The sequence below is a fragment of the Penicillium verrucosum genome, assembly GCF_028828655.1.
Source record: "Penicillium verrucosum strain IBT 35672 chromosome Unknown utg000002l_segment0_segment0, whole genome shotgun sequence".
In the NCBI taxonomy this organism is placed as follows: Eukaryota; Fungi; Ascomycota; class Eurotiomycetes; order Eurotiales; family Aspergillaceae; genus Penicillium; species Penicillium verrucosum.
The window spans coordinates 5093239-5114782 of record NW_026643211.1 but is presented as its reverse complement, the minus strand read 5'-3'; the positions used below and the strand labels follow the sequence as shown (position 1 = coordinate 5114782).

Here is a 21544-nt window from a genome sequence, read left to right as displayed (position 1 = left end):
ATGTGCAAAGTTCTTCTCGCTTGCCAACGTAACTGGAGATGGGGAGCGCAGCCCGGAGGGACCAACCTGACACGTCTCCAATGACACCTCAGGAGATCAACAATCGTAAAGAAAAATGAGGGGGGTCGAAGGCGTCAACTTAGGAATCCATTAAACGATGTTAGATATAAAACAGAGCCAAAAAAAACTCAAAGAAATAAATCGGGCATGAATGCATCAGCTGATGGCAAAAGAAACCAAGCAGTTTGTCCTGGAATAATGCGACAGCGATCTCCGCCTATGATTATCCCGAGGAGCCACCTGGGCAACCTAAGACGCTGAGTCATCGGATTGCTTCTCAGGTTTGTTCCACAGGTAGTGCACCTACGCGTTCAACACTGCTTACCCGGCCTCTAAGGGCGACTAAATCTGCTAGTTAGGTATAACTTTCTTGTTGGATACATATGTAACTATTGTAATTTAGATTCAACTCTCACTTTACAAGTACGGTGACTCTGCAAAAGAGTTAACTCCCTTTCTGCTACCGCCTTCCTAATTAACGATACCGCCCATTACCCCTTAGTTTTTGTTAGTGGATATTCAACCGGCAGAACGGCAGAACGTGGGGTGTTAACCAGCAGTCTTTAACTATGTATAACTATGCATTCTCCAAGTGCATTCGACTGATACTTTACAATAGTATTCATGTAATACTTCCTTTACAAGGGTGTACTCTATAGTAATTCTATCTTGTTAAACCAGTTTTTCGTTTTAAGAAGAAGGATAAAACGAACACAATAGTAAGTATTAAAATACTTTAAAAAGTACTATAAAAGACAAGGGAAAAACTATATATACAATGGTACCAAATAAAGCGTTGCATGTATGTTTAGAGGATACGCTAGTTTAAAAAGGAGGTTAGCCTCATCTTTATAGGTAGGTGGCACCATTTAGAAGTAGCCATGGATATATATAAAAAACAGCCTCTGACCTTCGCGTGCATCTGATTTGTTAAGCTTAAGCGCTAGCGTTGTTAATGAGGGAAATTTGCAGCATGGGTACCTACGAGAGGGCTTATGGTGAATATTTGCTCTAGAATGAGGACTAGGCATATACATAACTACCTAACTAACTAGTTATGTTGTAGGTAGATGGCAGGTCCCGAATAGGAAAAACCCAAGCCCGTAATTCGGAGTAACAGATAGTCCGGCCGTTTTATGTTTAACCTTAAAAGTGCTGCATTATGTCAGCTATTTGTCGCCCCGGGGCCCCGGGGTGAGTTATGCACTCATGTGATTGCGTGGCCCAACAGGCAGTCATCGACCGTCCTTGAATGAGTTTCAAGACAGTTCTCCGTTCTATATATTTCTCAATTTTTGATGATCGTGGCTTTGACTGCATTTTATACCAAGAAGCTTTTAGTTTCCTTTTTGACTCTGGTAGCATCCCTCCATTCTTTCATCATTATGCTGCACATGCGATTTGACCAATACCACCACCACACATGACAGCGTATACTTGAGATGAACCTTCCTTTGATGCACGGCCCAAAAGCACCACCTTTCAAAAAACCAGCAATTTATTTGACTTGAACCACACCAGCTTCCCCATAATGCCTTCCTCATCCGACTACTTACACCCCCAAGACCATCCCGATGCGCCAGACGCCTACTCGGACTCGGACGACGACTTGGATCTAGAAGAGCTAGATCCCAACACGACATCGCCTGAACAGCCTCGTGAGTCTCGGGACTATACCGGCCGCAAAAGAAGCTACGGGCCGGGTATCGCGCTGCGCAACTTACGTGTCGGAGCGGCAAGTCGGTGGAGACGCAGTGCATCTGGACGTGCAGACTCGGAGGATGATGCAGATGCGCTTTTAGGGGGCGAGGGGGAACAAGGCTTGCGGGACTCACATGCAAGCTCTCGGAACTTGGAAGATGATGATGCGCCTCTCCTGGATCGCAGGGCCTCGACTCGCGATTTCAACGATGAGCCTCCCAAGAAAGGCAGCCGCCTGCGCTTCCCAGGATTCAAGACTCCCGCCTTCCTACAAGGTGTATCAATCCGATTTGGATCAAATAACAACGACTCTGAGAACCAGCCTCCCCGTGAGGTACTTGTCGGGCAGTACCAGGCTGCTAAGTATCCAGCCAATGTGGTCTCGAATGCAAAATACACACCCTGGAGCTTCTTACCGAGAACCCTTTACAACGAATTCTCTTTTTTTTCAACATCTACTTCCTCTTTGTGGCTTTATCACAGGTCATCCCGGTGCTACGAATTGGTTATATGTCGTCCTACATTGCCCCTTTAGCCTTTGTTGTTTCAATATCATTGGGTAAAGAGGCACTTGATGATATTGGTCGTCGGCGACGAGATGCCGAAGCCAACGCGGAAGAATACTGCACTGTAGCACTAGGAAGGTCCAACGCGACGGAGATCACCAAAAAATCGCGAGACTTGAAGGTTGGTGATGTGCTCAAAGTCCGCAAAAACCAACGCCTTCCTGCCGATGTGGTGATTCTGAAGAGTATCTCAAATGACTCCGGCACTCCTCGTCATTCATTAACGGAAGAACCCGTTCCTGGGGCGTCTTCCGACTTGCTCGAACAAGGTCGAGGATCGTTCGAACCCACAGCCAATACCGCATCGAAGAGTGGTGAAGATGATAAAAATTCACCTGCAGGTGATACTTTCATCCGGACCGATCAATTGGATGGCGAAACTGACTGGAAGCTTCGTCTGCCCTCCATCCTGTCTCAACCGCTCCCTCTGAGCGATTTAAATCGACTACAAATCACAGCTAGCCCTCCTGATAAGAGAGTCAACGAATTCGTGGGGACTATCGGGCTGGGACCGCCCACTGGATTCTACGATGCTCATGTTGGCAAGTCATCTGGGCCTCCAAAAAACGAAGGAACGCCTGGGCCGGTGGAAAATCAATCAGCTCCCTTGACAATCGACAATACTGCCTGGGCCAACACTGTTCTTGCGTCTAATACCATCACCTACGCCGTCATCATCTATACAGGATCTCAAACCCGGGCTTCACTTTCGACTTCCGCTTCCCGGTCGAAGATCGGCCTGTTAGAACTCGAAATCAACAACCTCACCAAAATTCTCTGCGCTCTCACATTTACTCTCTCGTTCATCCTCGTCGGGTTGCAAAGATTCGAACCAACAAACGACAAGAAATGGTACGTTGCGATCATGATATATCTCATTCTCTTCTCCACGATCATTCCCATGAGTCTTCGAGTCAATCTAGACATGGCCAAGTCGGTATACGGGCGGTTCATCGAACGGGACAAAGACATTCCAGGAACCGTCGTCCGCACCAGTACAATTCCAGAGGATCTGGGAAGGATCGAATATTTGCTTTCAGATAAGACGGGAACGTTGACCCAAAATGAGATGGAGCTCAAAAAGATCCACGTTGGCACTGTATCATACGCCAATGAGGCAATGGACGAAGTCGCCTCATTTATTCGTCAAGCTTTTGCTTTTTCGGGCAATACCTTGACCACTCCTTCAACTGTCTTTGGAACCCAAGCTGGCCATGCCACAGCGCCGCGAACCAGAAGAGAGATTGGTTCTCGCGTCCGGGATATTATCTTAGCACTTGCTCTCTGCCATAACGTCACACCGACCACGGAGGAGGAAGACGGCCGGAAGGTGACAAGCTATCAAGCGTCGTCGCCTGATGAAATTGCCATTATTCGATATACCGAAGAAGTCGGATTAAAACTAGCATATCGAGACCGACAAAGTATCGTCTTAGAATCCACCGATTCCAAGCAGGTTGTGGTCCGGGCTCGAATTCTCGACATCTTCCCATTCACATCCGACTCCAAGCGAATGGGGATTATCGTCCAATTCGAGCACGACGAAAACATGCTTGAATCCGGCAAAGACGACAGTGAGATTTGGTTCTACCAGAAGGGTGCAGACACTGTCATGACGACTATTGTTGCAGCGAATGACTGGCTCGACGAGGAGACTACGAACATGGCTCGGGAAGGGTTGCGAACTCTCGTTGTTGGGCGCAAACGAATCTCCGCCGAGCAATATCAGGACTTCTCTACTAAGTACAAACAAGCGTCACTATCTTTCCAAGGGCGAGATGCGGGCATGGCGAAGGTTGTGAGCGAATACCTTGAACGGGATTTAGAGCTTTCCGGTGTGACCGGTGTGGAAGATCGGCTGCAGCGCGACGTCAAATCCTCTCTCGAGCTGTTACGCAATGCTGGTGTTAAGATCTGGATGCTGACGGGTGACAAAGTGGAGACAGCGCGTTGTGTCGCTATTTCTGCCAAATTGGTCTCCCGGGGCCAGTACATTCACACAGTCACCAAAATCACAGACAAGTCGACTGCCCAAGAAGCTCTTGACTTCTTGCGCAACAAGACTGACTGCTGCCTGCTGATTGATGGTGAGTCCTTGAACCTCATGCTCGGCCAATTCAAAGCAGCTTTCGTCTCTGTCGCCGTGCTACTGCCCGCCGTGATCGCATGCCGATGCTCCCCCACCCAGAAAGCTGAGATTGCGGAATTGATTCGCCAACACACAAAGAAACGCGTGTGTTGTATCGGAGATGGCGGCAACGATGTCTCGATGATTCAAGCAGCCGATGTCGGAATTGGTATCGTGGGCAAGGAAGGCCGCCAAGCATCCTTGGCCGCTGATTTCAGTATCACGCAGTTCCACCATATCACCAAACTTCTAGTCTGGCACGGCCGCAACTCGTACAAGCGGTCTGCTAAACTAGCACAGTTCATCATGCACCGTGGGTTGATCATCAGTGTTTGCCAGACTATGTACAGCATCGCCAGCCACTTCGATCCCAAGGGCTTGTTCATCAACTGGCTCATGGTTGGCTATGCAACTGTCTACACCAACGCGCCGGTCTTCTCTCTTGCCTTTGATCGGGATGTGGATGAGCGTCTCGCTAATCTCTACCCAGAGCTTTACAAAGAGCTCAAGACAGGGAAGAGTCTAAGCTACCGCTCGTTTTTTGGTTGGGTTCTCATTTCTGTCTACCAGGGTGCAGTGATCGAGGGCCTTTCTCAGATATTGTTGGGTACCATCACAGGGCCGCGCCTGATTAGTCTTTCCTTCACGGCCCTCGTACTCAACGAGCTTGGAATGGTCGCCATTGCAATTACAACCTGGCACTCGGTCATGATTTTCTGTCTGATCGGTACGCTGCTTGCGTACGCTGCTAGTGTCCCCTTCCTGAGCGAGTACTTCGACCTCAGTTATGTGATCACCCTTGACTGGCTGTGGCGAGTTTTCGCTGTGCTAGCTGTGTCTCTGGTTCCGGTCTGGGCTGGCAAAATGATCAAACAGTCGTGGCACCCGCCAAGTTACCGAAAGGTCCGTGGATAGAGTAAGTGCTTGTCATGACTTCGGTGTATAATAGTTATTCTCTCGCTTAGATTCTTCATCTCCATCTTCTTTCGTCCCTAACTACCACCGATCTAACATCATGTGGCTCTCTGTATATTAAATGTTAGACATGTTGTCTTGTTGAGCGCATCTAGCATCGCGCTACTTCCCCACTATTGAATTGGCCAATTATTCTAGTTCCACTCTTGGAGCCATACATGCAAGAACATCGCATATGGATATTAGTTAACTATGGGTTGTTACATAGTTAGTTGGTTGGTAGTAGATGCCAATCTTAGCAAGCGGATACCCGGGGCTATCCAATGATGTTGCGCGCAATCGATAAGCAAACACGTGACCAGCCTACTGAGGAAGGCGGTCAACACATATGGAATCTTTTTTTTTCTTCGGGGTCAAGCATCTGCTGCATAGACTGAAGGACCAACCACTTTTCCGGTTGCCAATTCCTCGCCCATCATGTCTGACGAAATTGTCTGGCAGGTGATCAACCAGCAATTCTGCTCCTACAAACTCAAGTGAGTATTACTCTTAACTCCTTGGCTATCCAGTCCGCAGAACCTTTTATCTCCATTATACCTGGACCAAAAAAAAAAACAAGAACCTTCCACTAACCATTCCAACCTTCCATATAGGACGACGAAAGACCAAAACTTCTGCCGTAATGAATACAACGTCAGCGGTCTGTGCAATCGCCAGTCGTGCCCACTTGCCAACTCGCGGTATGCGACGGTGCGAAGCGATCCTGAAACAGGCGTCATGTACCTGTATATGAAGACCGTTGAACGAGCCCACATGCCTAGCAAATGGTGGGAGCGTGTGCGCCTATCTTCCAACTACGCCAAGGCTCTCGAGCAAGTCGATGAGCGCCTTATCTACTGGCCCAAGTTCTTGACCCACAAGTGCAAACAGCGTCTCACCCGCTTGACGCAGGTCAATATTCGTATGAAGAACATTGCCAAAGAGGACGAGCGTCTCGGAGAGAAGGTTGTGCCCAAGCTGGCACCGAAGGTTCGCCGTCGTGAGGAGACTCGTGAGCGTAAGGCCGAGTCTGCCGCCAAGGTCGAGAGAGCCATTGAGCGTGAGCTTATTGAGCGTCTGCGCAGCGGTGCTTACGGTGACCGGCCACTCAATGTCGAGGAGGGTATCTGGAAGAAGGTTCTCCGTGGTCTTGAGCGGGCTGGTGATGGTGAGCGTGATGTGGACATGGATGACGGCGAGGAGCTCGAGGAGGAGGAAGAAGAGGGTGTTGGTGAGGTCGAGTACGTCAGCGATCTCGATGAGGAGGAGGACCTCGAGGATATGGAGGATTGGCTGGGTGTCGACTCAGCCGACTCCAGCGATTACGACGAAGATGAGAGTGATGATGACGATAGCGAGGACGATGAGGAGGCTAGCGAGGATGAGAAGAAGCCCAAGCCCAGCGCCAAGAGGAAGCATGTTGCTCCTCAGGCGAAGCCTCGCAAGAAGGGTCCTCGCATCGAGATCGAATACGAGACCGAGGGTGCTGGCAAGGACCAGCTCATGGCATGATTTTGTCGATGTTAAGAGGATTTGGGAAAAGTTTACCTGATCTTGCATGGCGTTTGGGCTGTCAATTCTTCTGTTTTATATTCTTATTCTGTGCTAGTGATCGGGCATCATACCCTGCTATTTCGCATCCACTACAACTCACGATCCTAGATCTTCCAATGTCTATTTCAATATTTCTCTTTAATTGTACTGCTCGATATCTCTTTTATTCCTGAGATGCCTGAACATAATTTATTTGAGACAAGACCTGACTTGTTGCTTTATTTAGGTGAAACACGTGATCACGTGGCTCAATGAATGCCGCTGTCATTGCGCTCCATTTTCCCTTGAACAACTTCACCTCACTCCAGGAGCCGGTTCTTCTGTTAATATTCCCCTTAATAATCTATTGCAATCATTGTCAGATCTTATCCAACTCTTTAACCCTGAATCTCTTGCATTGGGTCCCCGCGAGTAAATCTCCAACTCCGCGTCCATCCCACCCCGCATCGAAGCTACCATTTTGCAGACCGCGCATTACTCAACCACACTACTCCGCTGCTACAATATGAGCTCGTACCTCTCATCCTTTACCACCTCTTCGGCCATTTCTGGCCTGGGCTCCCGGCTCACCAACCTTCGCCGTGCCATTACCCTAGGCGACGAAGGAGACGACCCTGACAATGAAGACTGCTCCCACATCTCCAACGCCCTTCGCGCCTACTACACCGAAAAGGGCCGTCCGTTCCCACCATGGCTCCCCCAAGATCCCAAGGGTCCAGCTCCGGCCCCCTCCCGCCAGATTGCGACTTCACAACTACCCTCCGGTGGCTACAACCAAGCGCCCACCAACCAAAACGCCGGCCGGGGCGGCGGTCTAGGTGATCTATGGGGTGATTCTCCCTCATCTCAAGGACCGGTCCCGCAGACAGCTAGTCTTCGTCGCGGACGTGGTGGCACAGCACCACCGCTCGCCTCGGCCAACAGTGCGCCATCAGGTCCGGCCATTACACTTTCTCAGTCCCATTCGCCTGCTGCATCGGGCTCCCCCAGTCCATCTGGAGGGCGGCCATTGCCCAGTCAGCGAGCTGGCTCGAGTCAGTCTGCCCAGACTCGTCCGAATCTTGATCGTGTTGGATCGGGTGGTGGTTCAGCCCAGGACCGACTGCGAGCCAGATTACAGGGAGGAAGATCCCCTAGTCCCCATGTTGACCCCAGTGTCCGGAAGCCTGTTGGAATGTCTGGAAGACGGTGAGAGTGTAGAGGCTTACATTGCATGGTGGAGAGCATGGCGTCGGGAGTTATTTCATGTCCAATGTTTACCGAGTACATATATCTTAAGGGTAAATTCCATTCAATCGTCAAGTGATTCCTGGAGTACCGAATACGATACGTCATAGTATTATATTGTAGTATCTTCGAGAATTCGCAGAGAATTGCTGATTTGACCTTTCCCACCACGTCTCCGGGATATATTAGGGTAAATTCCTCAAGACTCTTACGGGCTCGATTCAGTCTTACCATCGATAGGCCTATCGCCTAATGGGCCATGATATGCGACGGCCTCCCCACAATTGCTTAGCGGCAGCCACCAACCTCAAGAAACAGGCAACGAATGATCATCTCGGCTTGCGCTGGGAACATCCCGCATTTTACTAACCCCGGACGAGGGCCATATCGTGTTTGAGGGGCTATGATGATCTGAGCCTATACAACAGGAGAACGGAACATAAGCATCTCGGAAGTTGATTTGCAGTCATTGGCCAAATCAGAACAGTCGATGGTACCAAGCCCAGATTTGAAACATAGTTGACCGAAGAAGTCATGATATCTCCCCTACTGTTTTCCTTTAAATGTCGTTATAGGGTAATCCTCTTTATGGGGACCCCAATCCAGTTGCATACCGAGTCCTATTGTCTTTCAAGTGCCGGATTAGGTCCGGGATGTCACCCATGTGACATGAAACTTCTTTTTTGTCGAGCAATTGATATATTCGGCTCGAGTATCGGGATGGTTCTCTTCCCAGGATTCACTCTGTCCATCAATCCGGGTATACTGTGATATGTGGCGACACAACGGCAAGCCGGGAAGATTGCAGAAGTAGTCGTGGACGATATGAACAACATTTGAAAGCATTGCTGATCTGCCAGACCTGATGGCTAATTTCACAGATTGGCTATTGTGTTCCCTAGAATGGACGACATCAGCTGTGATGACACACGATTCACTTCATCTCTATTGTATATGGGATTCTTCGGCTCGTACGCTTGCTTTACGTGGGTCGTGTCTTCCGCGAGTCTTCCCTACGTACCTGCGTTCGTATGGAAAGACGACCGCCGACGCTAACTTGTTCCTGCGCTCGTTTGTCGTTACGTTCAACCTAACGCGCATGATGGAGTCGATGCAGCGGGTTGGTCTGACACTTGGGTTCTACAGTGGTATTGCCGTCCTTGGCTAGGTTTATATCTAAAAATGAGGACCGTATCTCGTCTCCCACTCTTCTTCACCTGCTCGCCGAGTTTATTTTTTCTCTCACGTCTTCTTGTGGCTCCAGTTCTCATTCTTTACTCTCTTAAGCCTTTGACTTTGCTTTTGTTTTCCTTCGGTCCTTATCCTCTGCTTCTTCCCTGAGACATTTCTCGTGTCTTGCTGTGAATCCCTTGGTCTTTGCTATCAACCTGGTAGCTTTCCAACACCGCCATCATAGGTTCCCAACTGGAGTTTCTCTTATTTGGGAATCGTTCCACCAAGGCTCCAACCAAGGAAGAGCTTGATAAGAGATCACACCTTTGATACATCGCTCAAGTCTCGTTTGTGCCCTTATTTCTCAATAGCCACACTCCTAAATAACAAACAGACATACATGTAGGGGTGAAAGAGGCATGGGACTTTACCACCGCATTGGATGAGCTAGTTGAGCGAGATACTATGGTTTCAAAGAGTCTGGGGGTGGACCGAACACCTCATTTCGTACAGCTCAGTGGGCCGATCAAGTCGCCCCTTGCCATCCGTCTTTTCAACCCAACCTTTTTCGTTGCAGATTCATGAAGTACGATGACCGACGACTCCATAAATCCGACAATCAGCTTGTTAGATGACTGTGGTCTATCATCCGACCACTATTATGTTTGATGAAATTTGTCGTCGAGAACGTTTTCTTTTCTACACTGAGTATCTACGCTGCCTCCATCGACATTTTATTCAAAAAGTCAGGGGGAAATGTGTCAGTAACCCCGCCCCACCACTCACGAGGTGGTTCCCAGTCGAGGAGACTTCCTGGCTGCTGCCTTCCGCTCGCTCCGTCAACAGGGATTCTAAAGCCCGTATTACTAACATTCCGGTGGGATATCCGAGAGTTCGTCGGGAGGTGACCAGGGTCCGGTGGAGTTCAGCGGGAGTTTTAGTCAAAAATGTTTCAGAAACTCGGTCTTTTCCTGCCTTTCTCCGCGGTTCTACCTAAAAAGAAACTTAAAAAGAAGAGTGGGAATCTACAAAAATAGACATTGGAAACTATTTCTTGTCTCATATTAAAAGAGAGGAATAATATCCACAATCCTTGTGGTCAGAATAAACCAATTACGGTTACTATATCACGGCTGGACGAGAACTAATCGTAGTCCGGCCATATGTTTTCAACATACATGCTATGTCTGGAATGTATTAAGTGTATAGTTAAGCTCCCATTCAATGCAATTCATTGGTTAACATCTATATAAACCCAACAGACAGTGAAAGAGTCAGAAGTTTAGATTTTATCCGTATCCTTAGCGTAAGGAATACGATACATAAATTTGAAATAGTTCAGCCACGCAATTCCCGTATATGTAACGGGAATATATCTGGCACCTCGTCGGATCCACCAGATCGCACACTTAGCTGCCCAGTCAGCAGATAACACAGCAGCCCCCATGGGTGAGTGAAATGCGGAGGGCACGATATGACGGTAAATGATATCAGGGTCATCAAAAAAGGAACGAGCCTGCGGTAGGAACAATCGTTTTGACCGAGAGTAACGTTGTAATTCTTTATTTCCCCAAGCTGGATGGAGCTCAATTTCGCTGCCAACGTACCATACCTCCGGGAGCGTCGGGCAGGCTGGGTTGGCCACTCTGTGCTCCTTGAATAATTTGATAAGTCGAATAGCTGCATTGCAATTCGACTCAACTGCGTCCTCGCCTTTAGAGCCGTGAGCCAGGATCAAAATGTCGGAGTTGGAAAGTATTGGGAGTGCCTTTTCAAAGTGATGGTGATCCCAATCAGTACCGAATTTCAACTTGCGAATACAGCTCCCCCTTTCCTCACGCTCGAGCTCTTTCACGATTGCCTGGCCGAATGCTCCGTTTCCTCCGGTGATTGCAATGCGCTTGCCCTTGAAGGAGTAGGCAGTACCCCAAATCCAGTCGAAGGTTTTGACAAACGAACCCATATAACGATCCGGGTAGATATGATGGAGCGAGTGAAACTCCGGGCCCACAAATAACCAGTTGGTGTCCTTCGGGGGCGTTTGGTAGGTGATATGGTTTGTGTCGCGGCCACTTGAAAGGATCACAAACGTGGTTCTTAGAATTTGGAAGATAATCGTAATCCAAAGCTGATTTCTTGTGATCCAAATGACGCCCTTGGGCGTCACCAAACTGGCAAAGATATACCCTAGTGCGGTTCCAATGATTTGAAGGACTAATTCAAGCGGTAAGGCTTGGAATCGATTCTGCTGAAGATATTTTTTGTCGAACTTCAGATGTCGTGTGAAGTAGAGGTGGTGGAAACGGTGGATCCGTGATAGGTATCGAAGGAAAGGATGGGAGGATTTGTTGCATCCGTGGAGCATATAATGAACGGCATCGAAAAATACAGAACCTACGGAAAGTAGGTAGAAAAAGGATAGTAAAAGTGGAATAACATCATGTTTGAAGATACTGAGGTAATGAACTACCGGGTCGGCAATCATATCAGTCGAACGCACCTCGCCTGAGTCGCTCATCTCTGTGGGTTTAACTGAAAAGGAGGATTGAGTAAGGTCTCTCTTTATATAAGGATTCCCATTTGGTTCGTTAAGACATACACTGATAATTTTTATATCTATAAATAACCGACAACATGGCGACTACCCATATACGACTCGACATTATTCGCTATATTTTAAAACGAAACCCAAGCTAGTGTTTCAAGCAGGGAGACGAAATGGCACTTTGATCTACACATATTCAAACAGATGTACTCCACCCGAAGTAGGTTAGAGAAACTTCGGGGAAAATGTAAACCTGGTCCTGCAGTATTGCGACGGCAGTTCTAACAAAGGCCACTACGAAAATGATATTCTTTTCCATGGCTGGAAACAAGTGGATGAAGTGGAGATATGTCGGGAACAAATTCTGACACCAAATAAAAACACGCTCCTTTATGCAACCTCCTTATAGGATCAACACTGTTAGGAATAGGGCCAGGTCGACTTCGAACTCGTCTTCGAACAAAGCGTGCTTAAGCATCTGAGTTAATTAACGAGCCCCATTGTTTTAGCAATTGTTTAAAGACAATCCGTTATTCATTAATGTCCTATCATTATCAAACTCACGTCATGTTATCCCCACATAAAATAAGATGGATTGGCATTTCACAAGCCCTACCATTAGACTATCCAACTTACATGGGACATCCTCACAATATCCAACGTGTACTTAAGGTGACTGGGCATAAGTAGTCGAAGGTATATATATGTCGCAGTCGACATAATAATTGGAGGATTAACCTTGTAGGTCAAAGTGTGCCTGGATGGGGGGCTGCGATGGTGTTGGAGCGGATACTAAAACGAAGTGTGATGTGATTTTAGTACTGGAATAACTAAATAGAATGAAACGTTCACCATAGAAATGTTTCAGAGATAATAATGACCACCCACTTATCAAGCTCAAATAATTTAAGCTAGTCAATTCACACATTTGTCCGGTGGAGAGAGGCTAATAAGGGGGTGGGGGTTTGGGTTATATTAGGTATCCATGGATCATAAGAAACATGCTCATTCATTGGGTCCCCAGATTCGGCGAAATCATAGACTTTTCTTTCTATTCTGGAAGATTGGAATGGTGATGCAATTTACTTATAGGCATTACTGATGAAGCGCAATGACAGTCTTTATATCAAGTATTGTATTGGACTTCAGTCCAATACCCTTGAATTCATCTCTATCTCTGTCAAAACCCATTCCGCTCTACCCCAGAGGAGATATCCCGTTTGATGTGGGCGATTCAAATCTTCCGACAGATAAATATGCAGAGCAGTATCTTGTTTCCGGATCGTCAATGCGAAAGTATATGGGAATTATTTAGAATGTACAATTGGGATAGTAGCTCTACAATACAATTCTGTTCAGATTCAGTTCAGATTCACTTCAGATTGACTTTGATTTATTTTTCAAGTCCCTAACCGCAATCTCCCGTTAGTATGGAAGCACATTTAATATAAAGATATTATTTCGAAACTTAAACCCTACACTATCCTTAGCTTTTATTTTATAGGGGATCTCACTATAGCAACCACCGTTGATATCTCTCATGAGATGATTAACTCACAGTGGCCTCGATGCTTCCCGGTGGAATCCTCAAGCCCACAAACACCAACCCCGCCGCCGCCGACCAACTCCCCGCGGCAATCAACCCCCCCTGCGGCCAACAACTCTACCGCGCCATCAACGGCAACGTTGGTGGATGATGATATCGAGATGGTTCCTCTTCCCCCTCGCCAACTTATATGCATGTGCCGCTGCCGCATCCCCGCCGCAGTCTTTACAATAAAAAAAATAAAAGAAAAAAGAAAATTGATGCCACGACGGACCGACCTTCTTCTTGTTTTGTTTGTTTGTTCTTTGTTTATTTTATTTTATTTTGTATACTTTTTTTAAATCATCTTATCCAAGGTACCCTCGGGCTACCGGTTTTCTCAATCTTTTCAATCTTAAATACGTAGCTCAAACCTAATTGATCAAGCCGCTATTCGCGGAATATCACGAGAATCCCGAAGCACTAACAACGCCTCGGCAAATGTAGTAACGTAGCAATGGAGCATTTAGGATCTAAAGCAGATATTTCCATATATAAACAGAGTTAAACATTAAAGGACGCCCTTTATTGGGAGGGGTGGGGATCAACAACATATCATAGCTCGATTCTTTGGCCTCATTCAGCTGCGCCTGCCTCAGGTGCTTTTAGCTATCAACGACTTCGTGGGTGTGGGGAGTAATTGATGAGACATTTCTTTTTGCAATACGGAGTACGGAGTACATACATATAACCTCCATAGCGCCCACAATGACCGAGGCTGCCTATAGCATGGCTGTCCTGGCAGATGTTGATCGCATCAACACTAGATAGTGGATCATACCATGCAGATCCTTGCTGTGGCATTTGATAGGGTCGTCGCAATACTAAACGAATAAATGGTTGCCTATATCACAAGTTTCCGAGAATCCTCCAAAATATTAGGGCCCACTTGTTCAAGATCAGGATGATAACTAATTTGTATCCTTGGAACACTAGGATATGCTGAGTCTGAGTTCAAGACACCGCTAACTGTACGGAGTACCGGACCATTGAAAAACCGCTCCACACACATCACGTAATTAAACTGTCCTTTTTCCGCTTTCGTATTTAGGCCGAACGGTGGACATGTCTGTAGAGCTTTTATGCGATTGGATAGGGGTGAATGCCAAGCTCCGACAAGTCGTATGGCGTACCGCTTGTTTCTCGATGAGCGCAGCACCGTCGCTGCGATAGAACAAGGCAGGGGTGGCGACCAGAATTGGCGAAAGGAAGTGAATTACAGGCTACGTACCAGAACAGACACAAAAGAAAAAAGTCAATCATCGAATCGAGGTCCTCTAGTTAGGTTACCGGAACCTAACCGAAGGGTCCTGGATCCACTCTCCACCCGCCAAGGGACCCTGGATGTGGTTATTAAAAACGGTTAACTAGTTATCAATCTGCCATTCATGTTTAGAATCGATTTATAAATAGTAGTCCGTGTGTGTCAAATGCCGTAGGCAATCAAGTATATCTTAAAACGTGGTAAACCTCCTGTGTGTGTCACAGTTTTAGATTTGCTGGATGTAGCCTATTTCATTCTCGCTGGTACGAGTGCAGCTGTAAGGCCAACGCTAACTAACTATGTATTTATACTGAGACCTTCCTTTAAGACTTTTTAGCTCTCGGCCGTTTATCTTATTTTAAACCTTTTCTGAGTTTGTTTTAACCCTCCAAATGTGGTAGACACGGGATATGGACTTCACCACGGAGACCCCGGGTACTATTCAAAATTATGGCAGTGACATAGCCAGCGAAGAACAGTATGTAATAATACTTCTAAAGAAGAAGCGCGCATTTATTTCGTTCTACCAAGAATTATGTCTAATTCGTCCCTAGGCCATCATCTCAGCCCATCAAAATCCAGGCCAAGTTCCAAATAGCCCTGCCACCCACAAAATCAAGCCAAATACTTCGACTCAGTCCCAAACTACTCGTTCAACTCCAACAACTACGTCCAAACCACCGACCAGTGCCTATACTGGAGATATGGCAGCCACCACTTCGCAGGTCAAAATTAACCAAAGATTTCCCGCAACCCCTAAAGCTCGGCACGAGGGATATTTATGCAACCCTCAATGAGCCATATATCACCAATAAGCAGCCATATAGACAAGACCGTCTCCAAGGGCAAGATACACAGTCAAACAATGTTCAAGGAAAGGATATCGTCGCTGCAATATGCCAAGCATCAAGCAACGACAACCCCACCTCATCAATCCACTTCCGCGACACAAAATGCATCTGGCAAGTCGGCGCCAACTCAGCAGGACCTGGGAAGGACACTTGTTACAGATTCGTCATTGAAAAAGAAGGCACAACCAACCCCGAGCAGTGCAGGATGATTATGCAGTGGGAAAAACGGGTACTCTCTGAAAATGGGAGTGCGGCATCCGGTTCTCTAGGTAACGAAGAGTTCGCTCTTTTTACGATTGACCGCAAGACTCGCCGGCAATATCGCATTGCTACGATGACTCGGGCTGGGTTCGAGATTACTGTGAGGAAGAGTTCGATCTTGGATCGACTTCGGACTTGTATGGCACTGATGGAGCCTGTTTCTGAGGACACTACAAAATTGGAGACTTGGTTGTACACTCTCGTGTTAACTTTGGGTGTCTCGGTGGCTTCTCAAGAAGGGTGGTTTGATTGATTGACTTCGATTTGGGGGAAACATGTATGTACCTTGAACAGTGTCTAGATAATATATCGAAATTGTCTATACCATAAAACTTTCCGAGTAATGCGAATGCACTGGGGCTACTGGTACTTATGTTGGATTCTCTGACACTGACCTCTCCAATTTTATATAACGTCAGGTTGAGCGATTGCTCACATTACCGGTCGAGTCGAAGCAGCATGAGACTCTCTCCGGAAGTACGTCGTTCTAAGCGGCCTTGCAATGGTCCGATACTATTCGCCATGTCTTCAACTCAGCCTATCCTAAAACAGAAAAACTACCGCCTGATATTGAACAAGTGGGCCCTAATAGTTTGGCGAATTTTCGGAAAATTGTGACATACGCAGCCCCGATAGTCCTATTCGAGGCCACAACAGGAATAATTTTCAGGGGCCAGAGATGGTATGTATGACCCACTACTTAGTATTCATGCGATCCTTAACATCCGCCAAGATAGCTAGGCTATGTGGGCTGGTAGGGTATGGGTGCCTGATAGGATCAACACCACCAGGAACTGGGCCTGGTGCCTTGGTCTACAAACTCGATGCTCCGCTTAAGGTTTCTAGGTTAAACCTCGGGTCGAATCCTTCAGCGGTACAGAACACTTCGTTAAAAAATACGGCATAACTAAATGCAAATCGACAGGTCAACGGTTTTTTGCTTTTGCAGATTTTAACAGGTACCCGTTTAGGTATTTGGGTCGGGGTTTTGGCGGGTGGTTTGGACTGACGTTATATCTTCTGATAAAATTGGAGAGGTCAGTGTCAGAGAATCCAACATAAGTACCAGTAGCCCCAGTGCATTCGCATTACTCGGAAAGTTTTATGGTATAGACAATTTCAATGTATTATCTAGACACTGTTCAAGGTACATACATGTTTCCCCCAAATTGAAGTCAATCAATCAAACCACCCTTCTTGAGAAGCCACCGAGACACCCAAAGTTAGTTTATACCACACTGTTTGCATAGTTGGCCAATCTCGCCTCAACAACCCAATGAGGAACTTCGTGATAGGTCAAGCTTCTTTGTAGATGAAAATATGGAGACAAAAGAAGCCTAGTTTCTCGGGGAGATTTTGTTGAATGGGGTGGAGCAATCGATCAGAGCCGTTGTTACCGCCCCCATTCGTGCAATTTAATGATAGATTCTAGAAAAGTAAATAATATATTGCGACCTATTATATTGTATTAGAAGTGTTATATTGGTAATATTGGTAAAATACTAGCAAAATTTGCGCCCATACAACATACACTGGGGTTTATTTCTGCCTTATTCTGCATTCTCAGGCATCGATCTAGGCTGCCACCTTCCGCAGTTCCTTCCGCAGTTCCCGAGGTCAGCTGACCCGAGTTGACCGGTACGACACGTCCACGGGTGGCATATGCTTATCTTATCTCTTCCCGTCAGCCGCCCATATCAATATCGTCTCACCACTTTTCCTACCCACACAATGTTAATGCAAGTTGAAGATATTAAACTTGTTACGATAATTACATTAAAAAATTGGTTCTGTAGTGTAGAGGTTATCACTCTGGTTTTTGAAATAAAATGAATACCAGAAACCCCGGTTCGAACCCGGGCAGGACCTTGTTTTTGTTCCACAAGTCATGAACTAACTAGTTAACTAGTTAGTGTAAGAGTTGTGGCGAGCAGGGACCTCGGGTTAACGGATAGCCCGCTCCGGCGGGGAATTCCGGCAGAATTCCGGGTAACTATCTATCTTACTTCAACATCACTTATTTTTAAGTCCAATATAATTCATTTCTACCTCAGTTCAATGCAATTGTATCGTTATACAGTAACTTAAGGGGTGTATCAGCGTGTGCCCTCTCCGGGCAGGGCACGGGCCCCTCCATCGACTAGGTAGTGCCATTGAGTATGTACGCAGGTACTCGACGCTCCCGGGAGGAAGCGCACGCAACGAGCGAGACATTGTATATATGAATCTAAAACTTTGGAACCTTGTTAGTACTATACTCAGCCACAAGCAAGAATCAGATGAAAATACTCAACGAATTGATGGAATTTGGATTGAATCGATCGTTGCAGAAGAAGACTAGTATACCGGTGAAGTGGTGGAGGAGGATGTCATTGGAGAGAAGGAGAGGAGGAATGTAACTGGTTCTTCTTTGACCAGTCATGCGTCTACGAGTTTTGATTTGCCTGGCACTGCCGCGGTTACCCCTAATGATTCTGTGCTTCCCGCCTCCGCTTGTCGTCGGCAAAGGTTTAGAGCATATACAATATGCGTTGCAAAAGTCCAAGGCAGGAGTCAGTGCCACGAACCTAGTGGTGGAGCTATAACTAGTGCCTCCCCCTTTCCCTTCCTAGTCAGCAAATTGTTGGAGGGATTTTAAAGTAAATTGAATTGAATTTGACGTGAATCCGAATTGAATCTGAAGTGAATCTGAATTTGAATTAATTTGAATTAATTTGAGTTAAATTGAATTAAATTGTATTGTAGAGAGTAGAGGGTAGATGAAGGAGGAAGAATTCAGCTATACATGTTGTTGGATGCCTGAGGCATCAAAGTGTGATGGAACCTATATAATGATAGCTCGCTCTTTCCTTCCCTTCTCTTCCTCCTCTCCTCGTGCGAGACAGTCAATCCACACAGTGTTTTCTCCATTATACTTCCATCTGGATTGCATCGCCATTACATGTTCAATACAATACGCTAAATTCAAATTGAAATTGGCGTATATGGTAAGCATGTCTGCAGAAGGTTCGAGTCTGCCCCCCCCGACAATGATCACCCTGTTTCCTTTTTCGCCCATGTGTCCAGGAGATGTGCCACTTGGTTCGCAAAACATCGTACCCCGTCAGCTCCTCATACCCCCGGTCCTAGTGGCGGCGAAACTCAGGATAGCCATACATCTGCACCACAAAATCCCACTGCCACTGGGTCCCTTCGCTCCGCATCAACAGAGAATGAAACCATAGCACCGCCTTCGTCCATAACTAGCGCCATCAATCCTAACCCTCCCCCGGCGGAAACCTACTGTCTCTGCGACTGAACCTCGCTCCTCTCCCACGGGAATCAGACCTGCAAGTCGCTTTCAGCAGAGAAACGATATAACCGGTTCCTCCATCACAGGTTGCAGTCCTGTTTCTCCTGAAAGATTACATCGCCCTGCTATGAGACCCTCTGCTGGGCAGTCCCCCTTCGGCAACTGATAACAAGTATCGATCTGGTGAATTCGATTCTGAAGTCAATGTGGGAAACCACGGCGATGATAAAGGTCGTGACCCAGATGGGATGGGAGGGCTACTGGTGAACTCGATTCTGAAGTCAATGTGGGCAACCACGGCGGTCGTGGCCCAGATGGGAGAGCTTCTGGTGGATCTGATTCTGAAGTCAATGTGGGCAACCACGGCGACGATAAAGATCATGACCCAGAGGTGGTTGGGGGGATGTAGAAGAGGGCGACATAGGTGAATTGGGGATCAATGTGGGCGATTGCAGCGATGAGGATATGGATATGGACCTTATGCTGGACGAGGACGAAAACATTGAGGAGGATTCACTGGGTCTGAGGGACGATGAGATCGGAGATGTGTGGGGGGACATTGCTAGTGGACCGGAGGACAAAGACGTGGATATCGTCCGTGGGGAGATTGTCATCCCTGACAGCCAGGATGATCCGGAGTTTGAAGACGAGGTCATCAGTGACCGGCTTCAACTAACAATGCGGGCCACAATCCAATATCTACAGGAGTACAGCAGAGGTACCAACCTGTTAAATCTGGATTTGGAAGAAAGGCATTTATGTCTATCCTACTGGCACCTATTGGGTCGCGTTGATGTTGACTGGATCATGCAACAGCTGATGAAGGCAATTCCACGGGAGGTACAAAATTTGTTCGAGAAGGATTCGTTTACTCTGGAAGATTGGCTTGAATTGCCTGATGCGGACACGGAAGGCCGGATGGGAATATACGTGTTTATTGTGGTAGAGGATGAAACCATTGATGGTGACCTCATTATCGCAATATACGTGGGATCGAGCATCAAAATTCAGGTTCGAATTAGGACGCACAAGGAACCAAAAACATGGTTAAGGTATAGGGGGTCACTTCTATACAGAAAACTTCGGCAAGGAAAAACAGCCTATACTCGGGTTCTGGCGGCTTTCGATACTCCTATCGAACGAGGGTATCTCAATCTTCTGGAAGGGTTGTTTATTATCATGCTGGGGACTTTGGACAAGCCGATGTTCTCTAACCTATATGTCAGACCCAGTGCTTGGTCCCTCGTTGAGGAGATCCGAGAGAGGATTGGTATTCCTTGAGGGAGAGACACTTCGGGGTTGAACATGGCGTTCCCTTTGGTGCAGGGGTTCTTCAATACAGATGCCAACGAGATGTCACCCTGTGCTCACTGTGGGATGATGACTGGATCTCGCAAAGATAGGAGGATGATGGAAGGTACTGAAGAAGCCCTTCATATCCAATTCACACGGTTTTGTGAATTCTCTGGTAACCCACTCGGCCGTTATCGCTACGGGTGGTGCCATGATTTCAACGAATGGAAGGGAAGGTTACCAAACAAAGAGGAGGTGAATGAGAGAATATCCTGTTGTTTGATACAAGGAAAGTTGAAATGGAACCGAGAAAATCCTGAGAGTGGATATGAATTCAGGTGTGCTCAATGCGGCGCAAATGATGGACCGGATAACCAATTATTCCGTGAAAAGTCAGGGCGCATTGTGTGTTATGGTCTCTGTGCGTTGAAAGCAAACATTGAGAGGAAGAAGGAGTTGTTCAGAAATCGAACAGAGGACCCGGAGTACTTGAAGAGGCGTACTGAGGAGTGGAAGGAGTGGTATAGAAAGAAAATGGAGAACCCAAAGGCGCGGAGCTTACATACCGAGAGGCGGAGGGAGCTATACAGAAAGCGAATGGAGGATCCGGAGGAGAGAAGGAAGTATAGCGAGAAGAGAATGAAGCAGCACAAAAAGATGATGGAGGACCCGGATGCGAGGAAGAGGTACAACAAGATGAGAGCGGATATGCGGAAAAGGAATGTGAAAGTGGAGAAGCCAGAGGCCAGGGATATCAGAAATGAAAAGTGGAGGGAGAATTACAAAAAGATGATGGAGGACCCAGAGAAAAAGAAAATCTATAACGCAAAGAGAAAAGAGCGGATGAGAAGGAGAAAGGCGGATCCAGAAAAAAGAAAGAGGGATAACGAGAGACGGAGAGAACGGAGGATAAAGGACCAAGAGACGAAGACCATGGCAAACCAGAAGCAGAGGGAGACAACCAGAAAGAAAAGGGATAACCCAGAAGCGAGGAAGAGGGACAATGAGATCGCCGCGGCGAGGAAGAGAAAGAGAAGGGCAGAACTAAAGGAGAACAAGAGGGCAAAAACGGAGGAGGAAAAGGCATGAT

The 21544-nt window shown here is 47.0% G+C and overlaps 6 protein-coding genes across 6 annotated transcripts; 5 read left to right on the top strand and 1 right to left on the bottom strand.

The window, feature by feature from the left end:
• Positions 1-1591: 1591 nt before the first annotated feature.
• N7516_007537 (aminophospholipid-translocating P4-type ATPase NEO1) lies at positions 1592-5370 on the top strand (the record flags this gene model as incomplete). Its single annotated transcript, XM_057220257.1, has 2 exons — positions 1592-2095; positions 2245-5370. The coding sequence occupies 2 exons, from the start codon at positions 1592-1594 to the stop codon at positions 5368-5370; spliced, it is 3630 nt and encodes a 1209-aa protein (XP_057074348.1).
• A 477-nt stretch (positions 5371-5847) lies between these two features.
• Positions 5848-6921, top strand: N7516_007536 (ribosome biosynthesis protein MAK16; the record flags this gene model as incomplete). Its single annotated transcript, XM_057220256.1, has 2 exons — positions 5848-5906; positions 6024-6921. The coding sequence occupies 2 exons, from the start codon at positions 5848-5850 to the stop codon at positions 6919-6921; spliced, it is 957 nt and encodes a 318-aa protein (XP_057074347.1).
• Positions 6922-7468: 547 nt separating this feature from the next.
• N7516_007535 (uncharacterized protein) lies at positions 7469-8155 on the top strand (the record flags this gene model as incomplete). Its single annotated transcript, XM_057220255.1, has 1 exon — positions 7469-8155. The coding sequence occupies one exon, from the start codon at positions 7469-7471 to the stop codon at positions 8153-8155; it is 687 nt and encodes a 228-aa protein (XP_057074346.1).
• Positions 8156-10645: 2490 nt separating this feature from the next.
• On the bottom strand, positions 10646-11881 carry N7516_007534 (uncharacterized protein; the record flags this gene model as incomplete). The annotated part of the gene is made up of 1 exon (XM_057220254.1): positions 10646-11881. The coding sequence occupies one exon, from the start codon at positions 11879-11881 to the stop codon at positions 10646-10648; it is 1236 nt and encodes a 411-aa protein (XP_057074345.1).
• A 3286-nt stretch (positions 11882-15167) lies between these two features.
• N7516_007533 (uncharacterized protein) lies at positions 15168-16122 on the top strand (the record flags this gene model as incomplete). Its single annotated transcript, XM_057220253.1, has 2 exons — positions 15168-15235; positions 15312-16122. The coding sequence occupies 2 exons, from the start codon at positions 15168-15170 to the stop codon at positions 16120-16122; spliced, it is 879 nt and encodes a 292-aa protein (XP_057074344.1).
• A 3323-nt stretch (positions 16123-19445) lies between these two features.
• Positions 19446-21543, top strand: N7516_007532 (uncharacterized protein; the record flags this gene model as incomplete). The annotated part of the gene is made up of 3 exons (XM_057220252.1): positions 19446-19552; positions 19617-20172; positions 20488-21543. 3 exons carry the CDS (start codon positions 19446-19448, stop codon positions 21541-21543), a joined length of 1719 nt encoding a protein of 572 aa, XP_057074343.1.
• Position 21544: the final 1 nt, after the last annotated feature.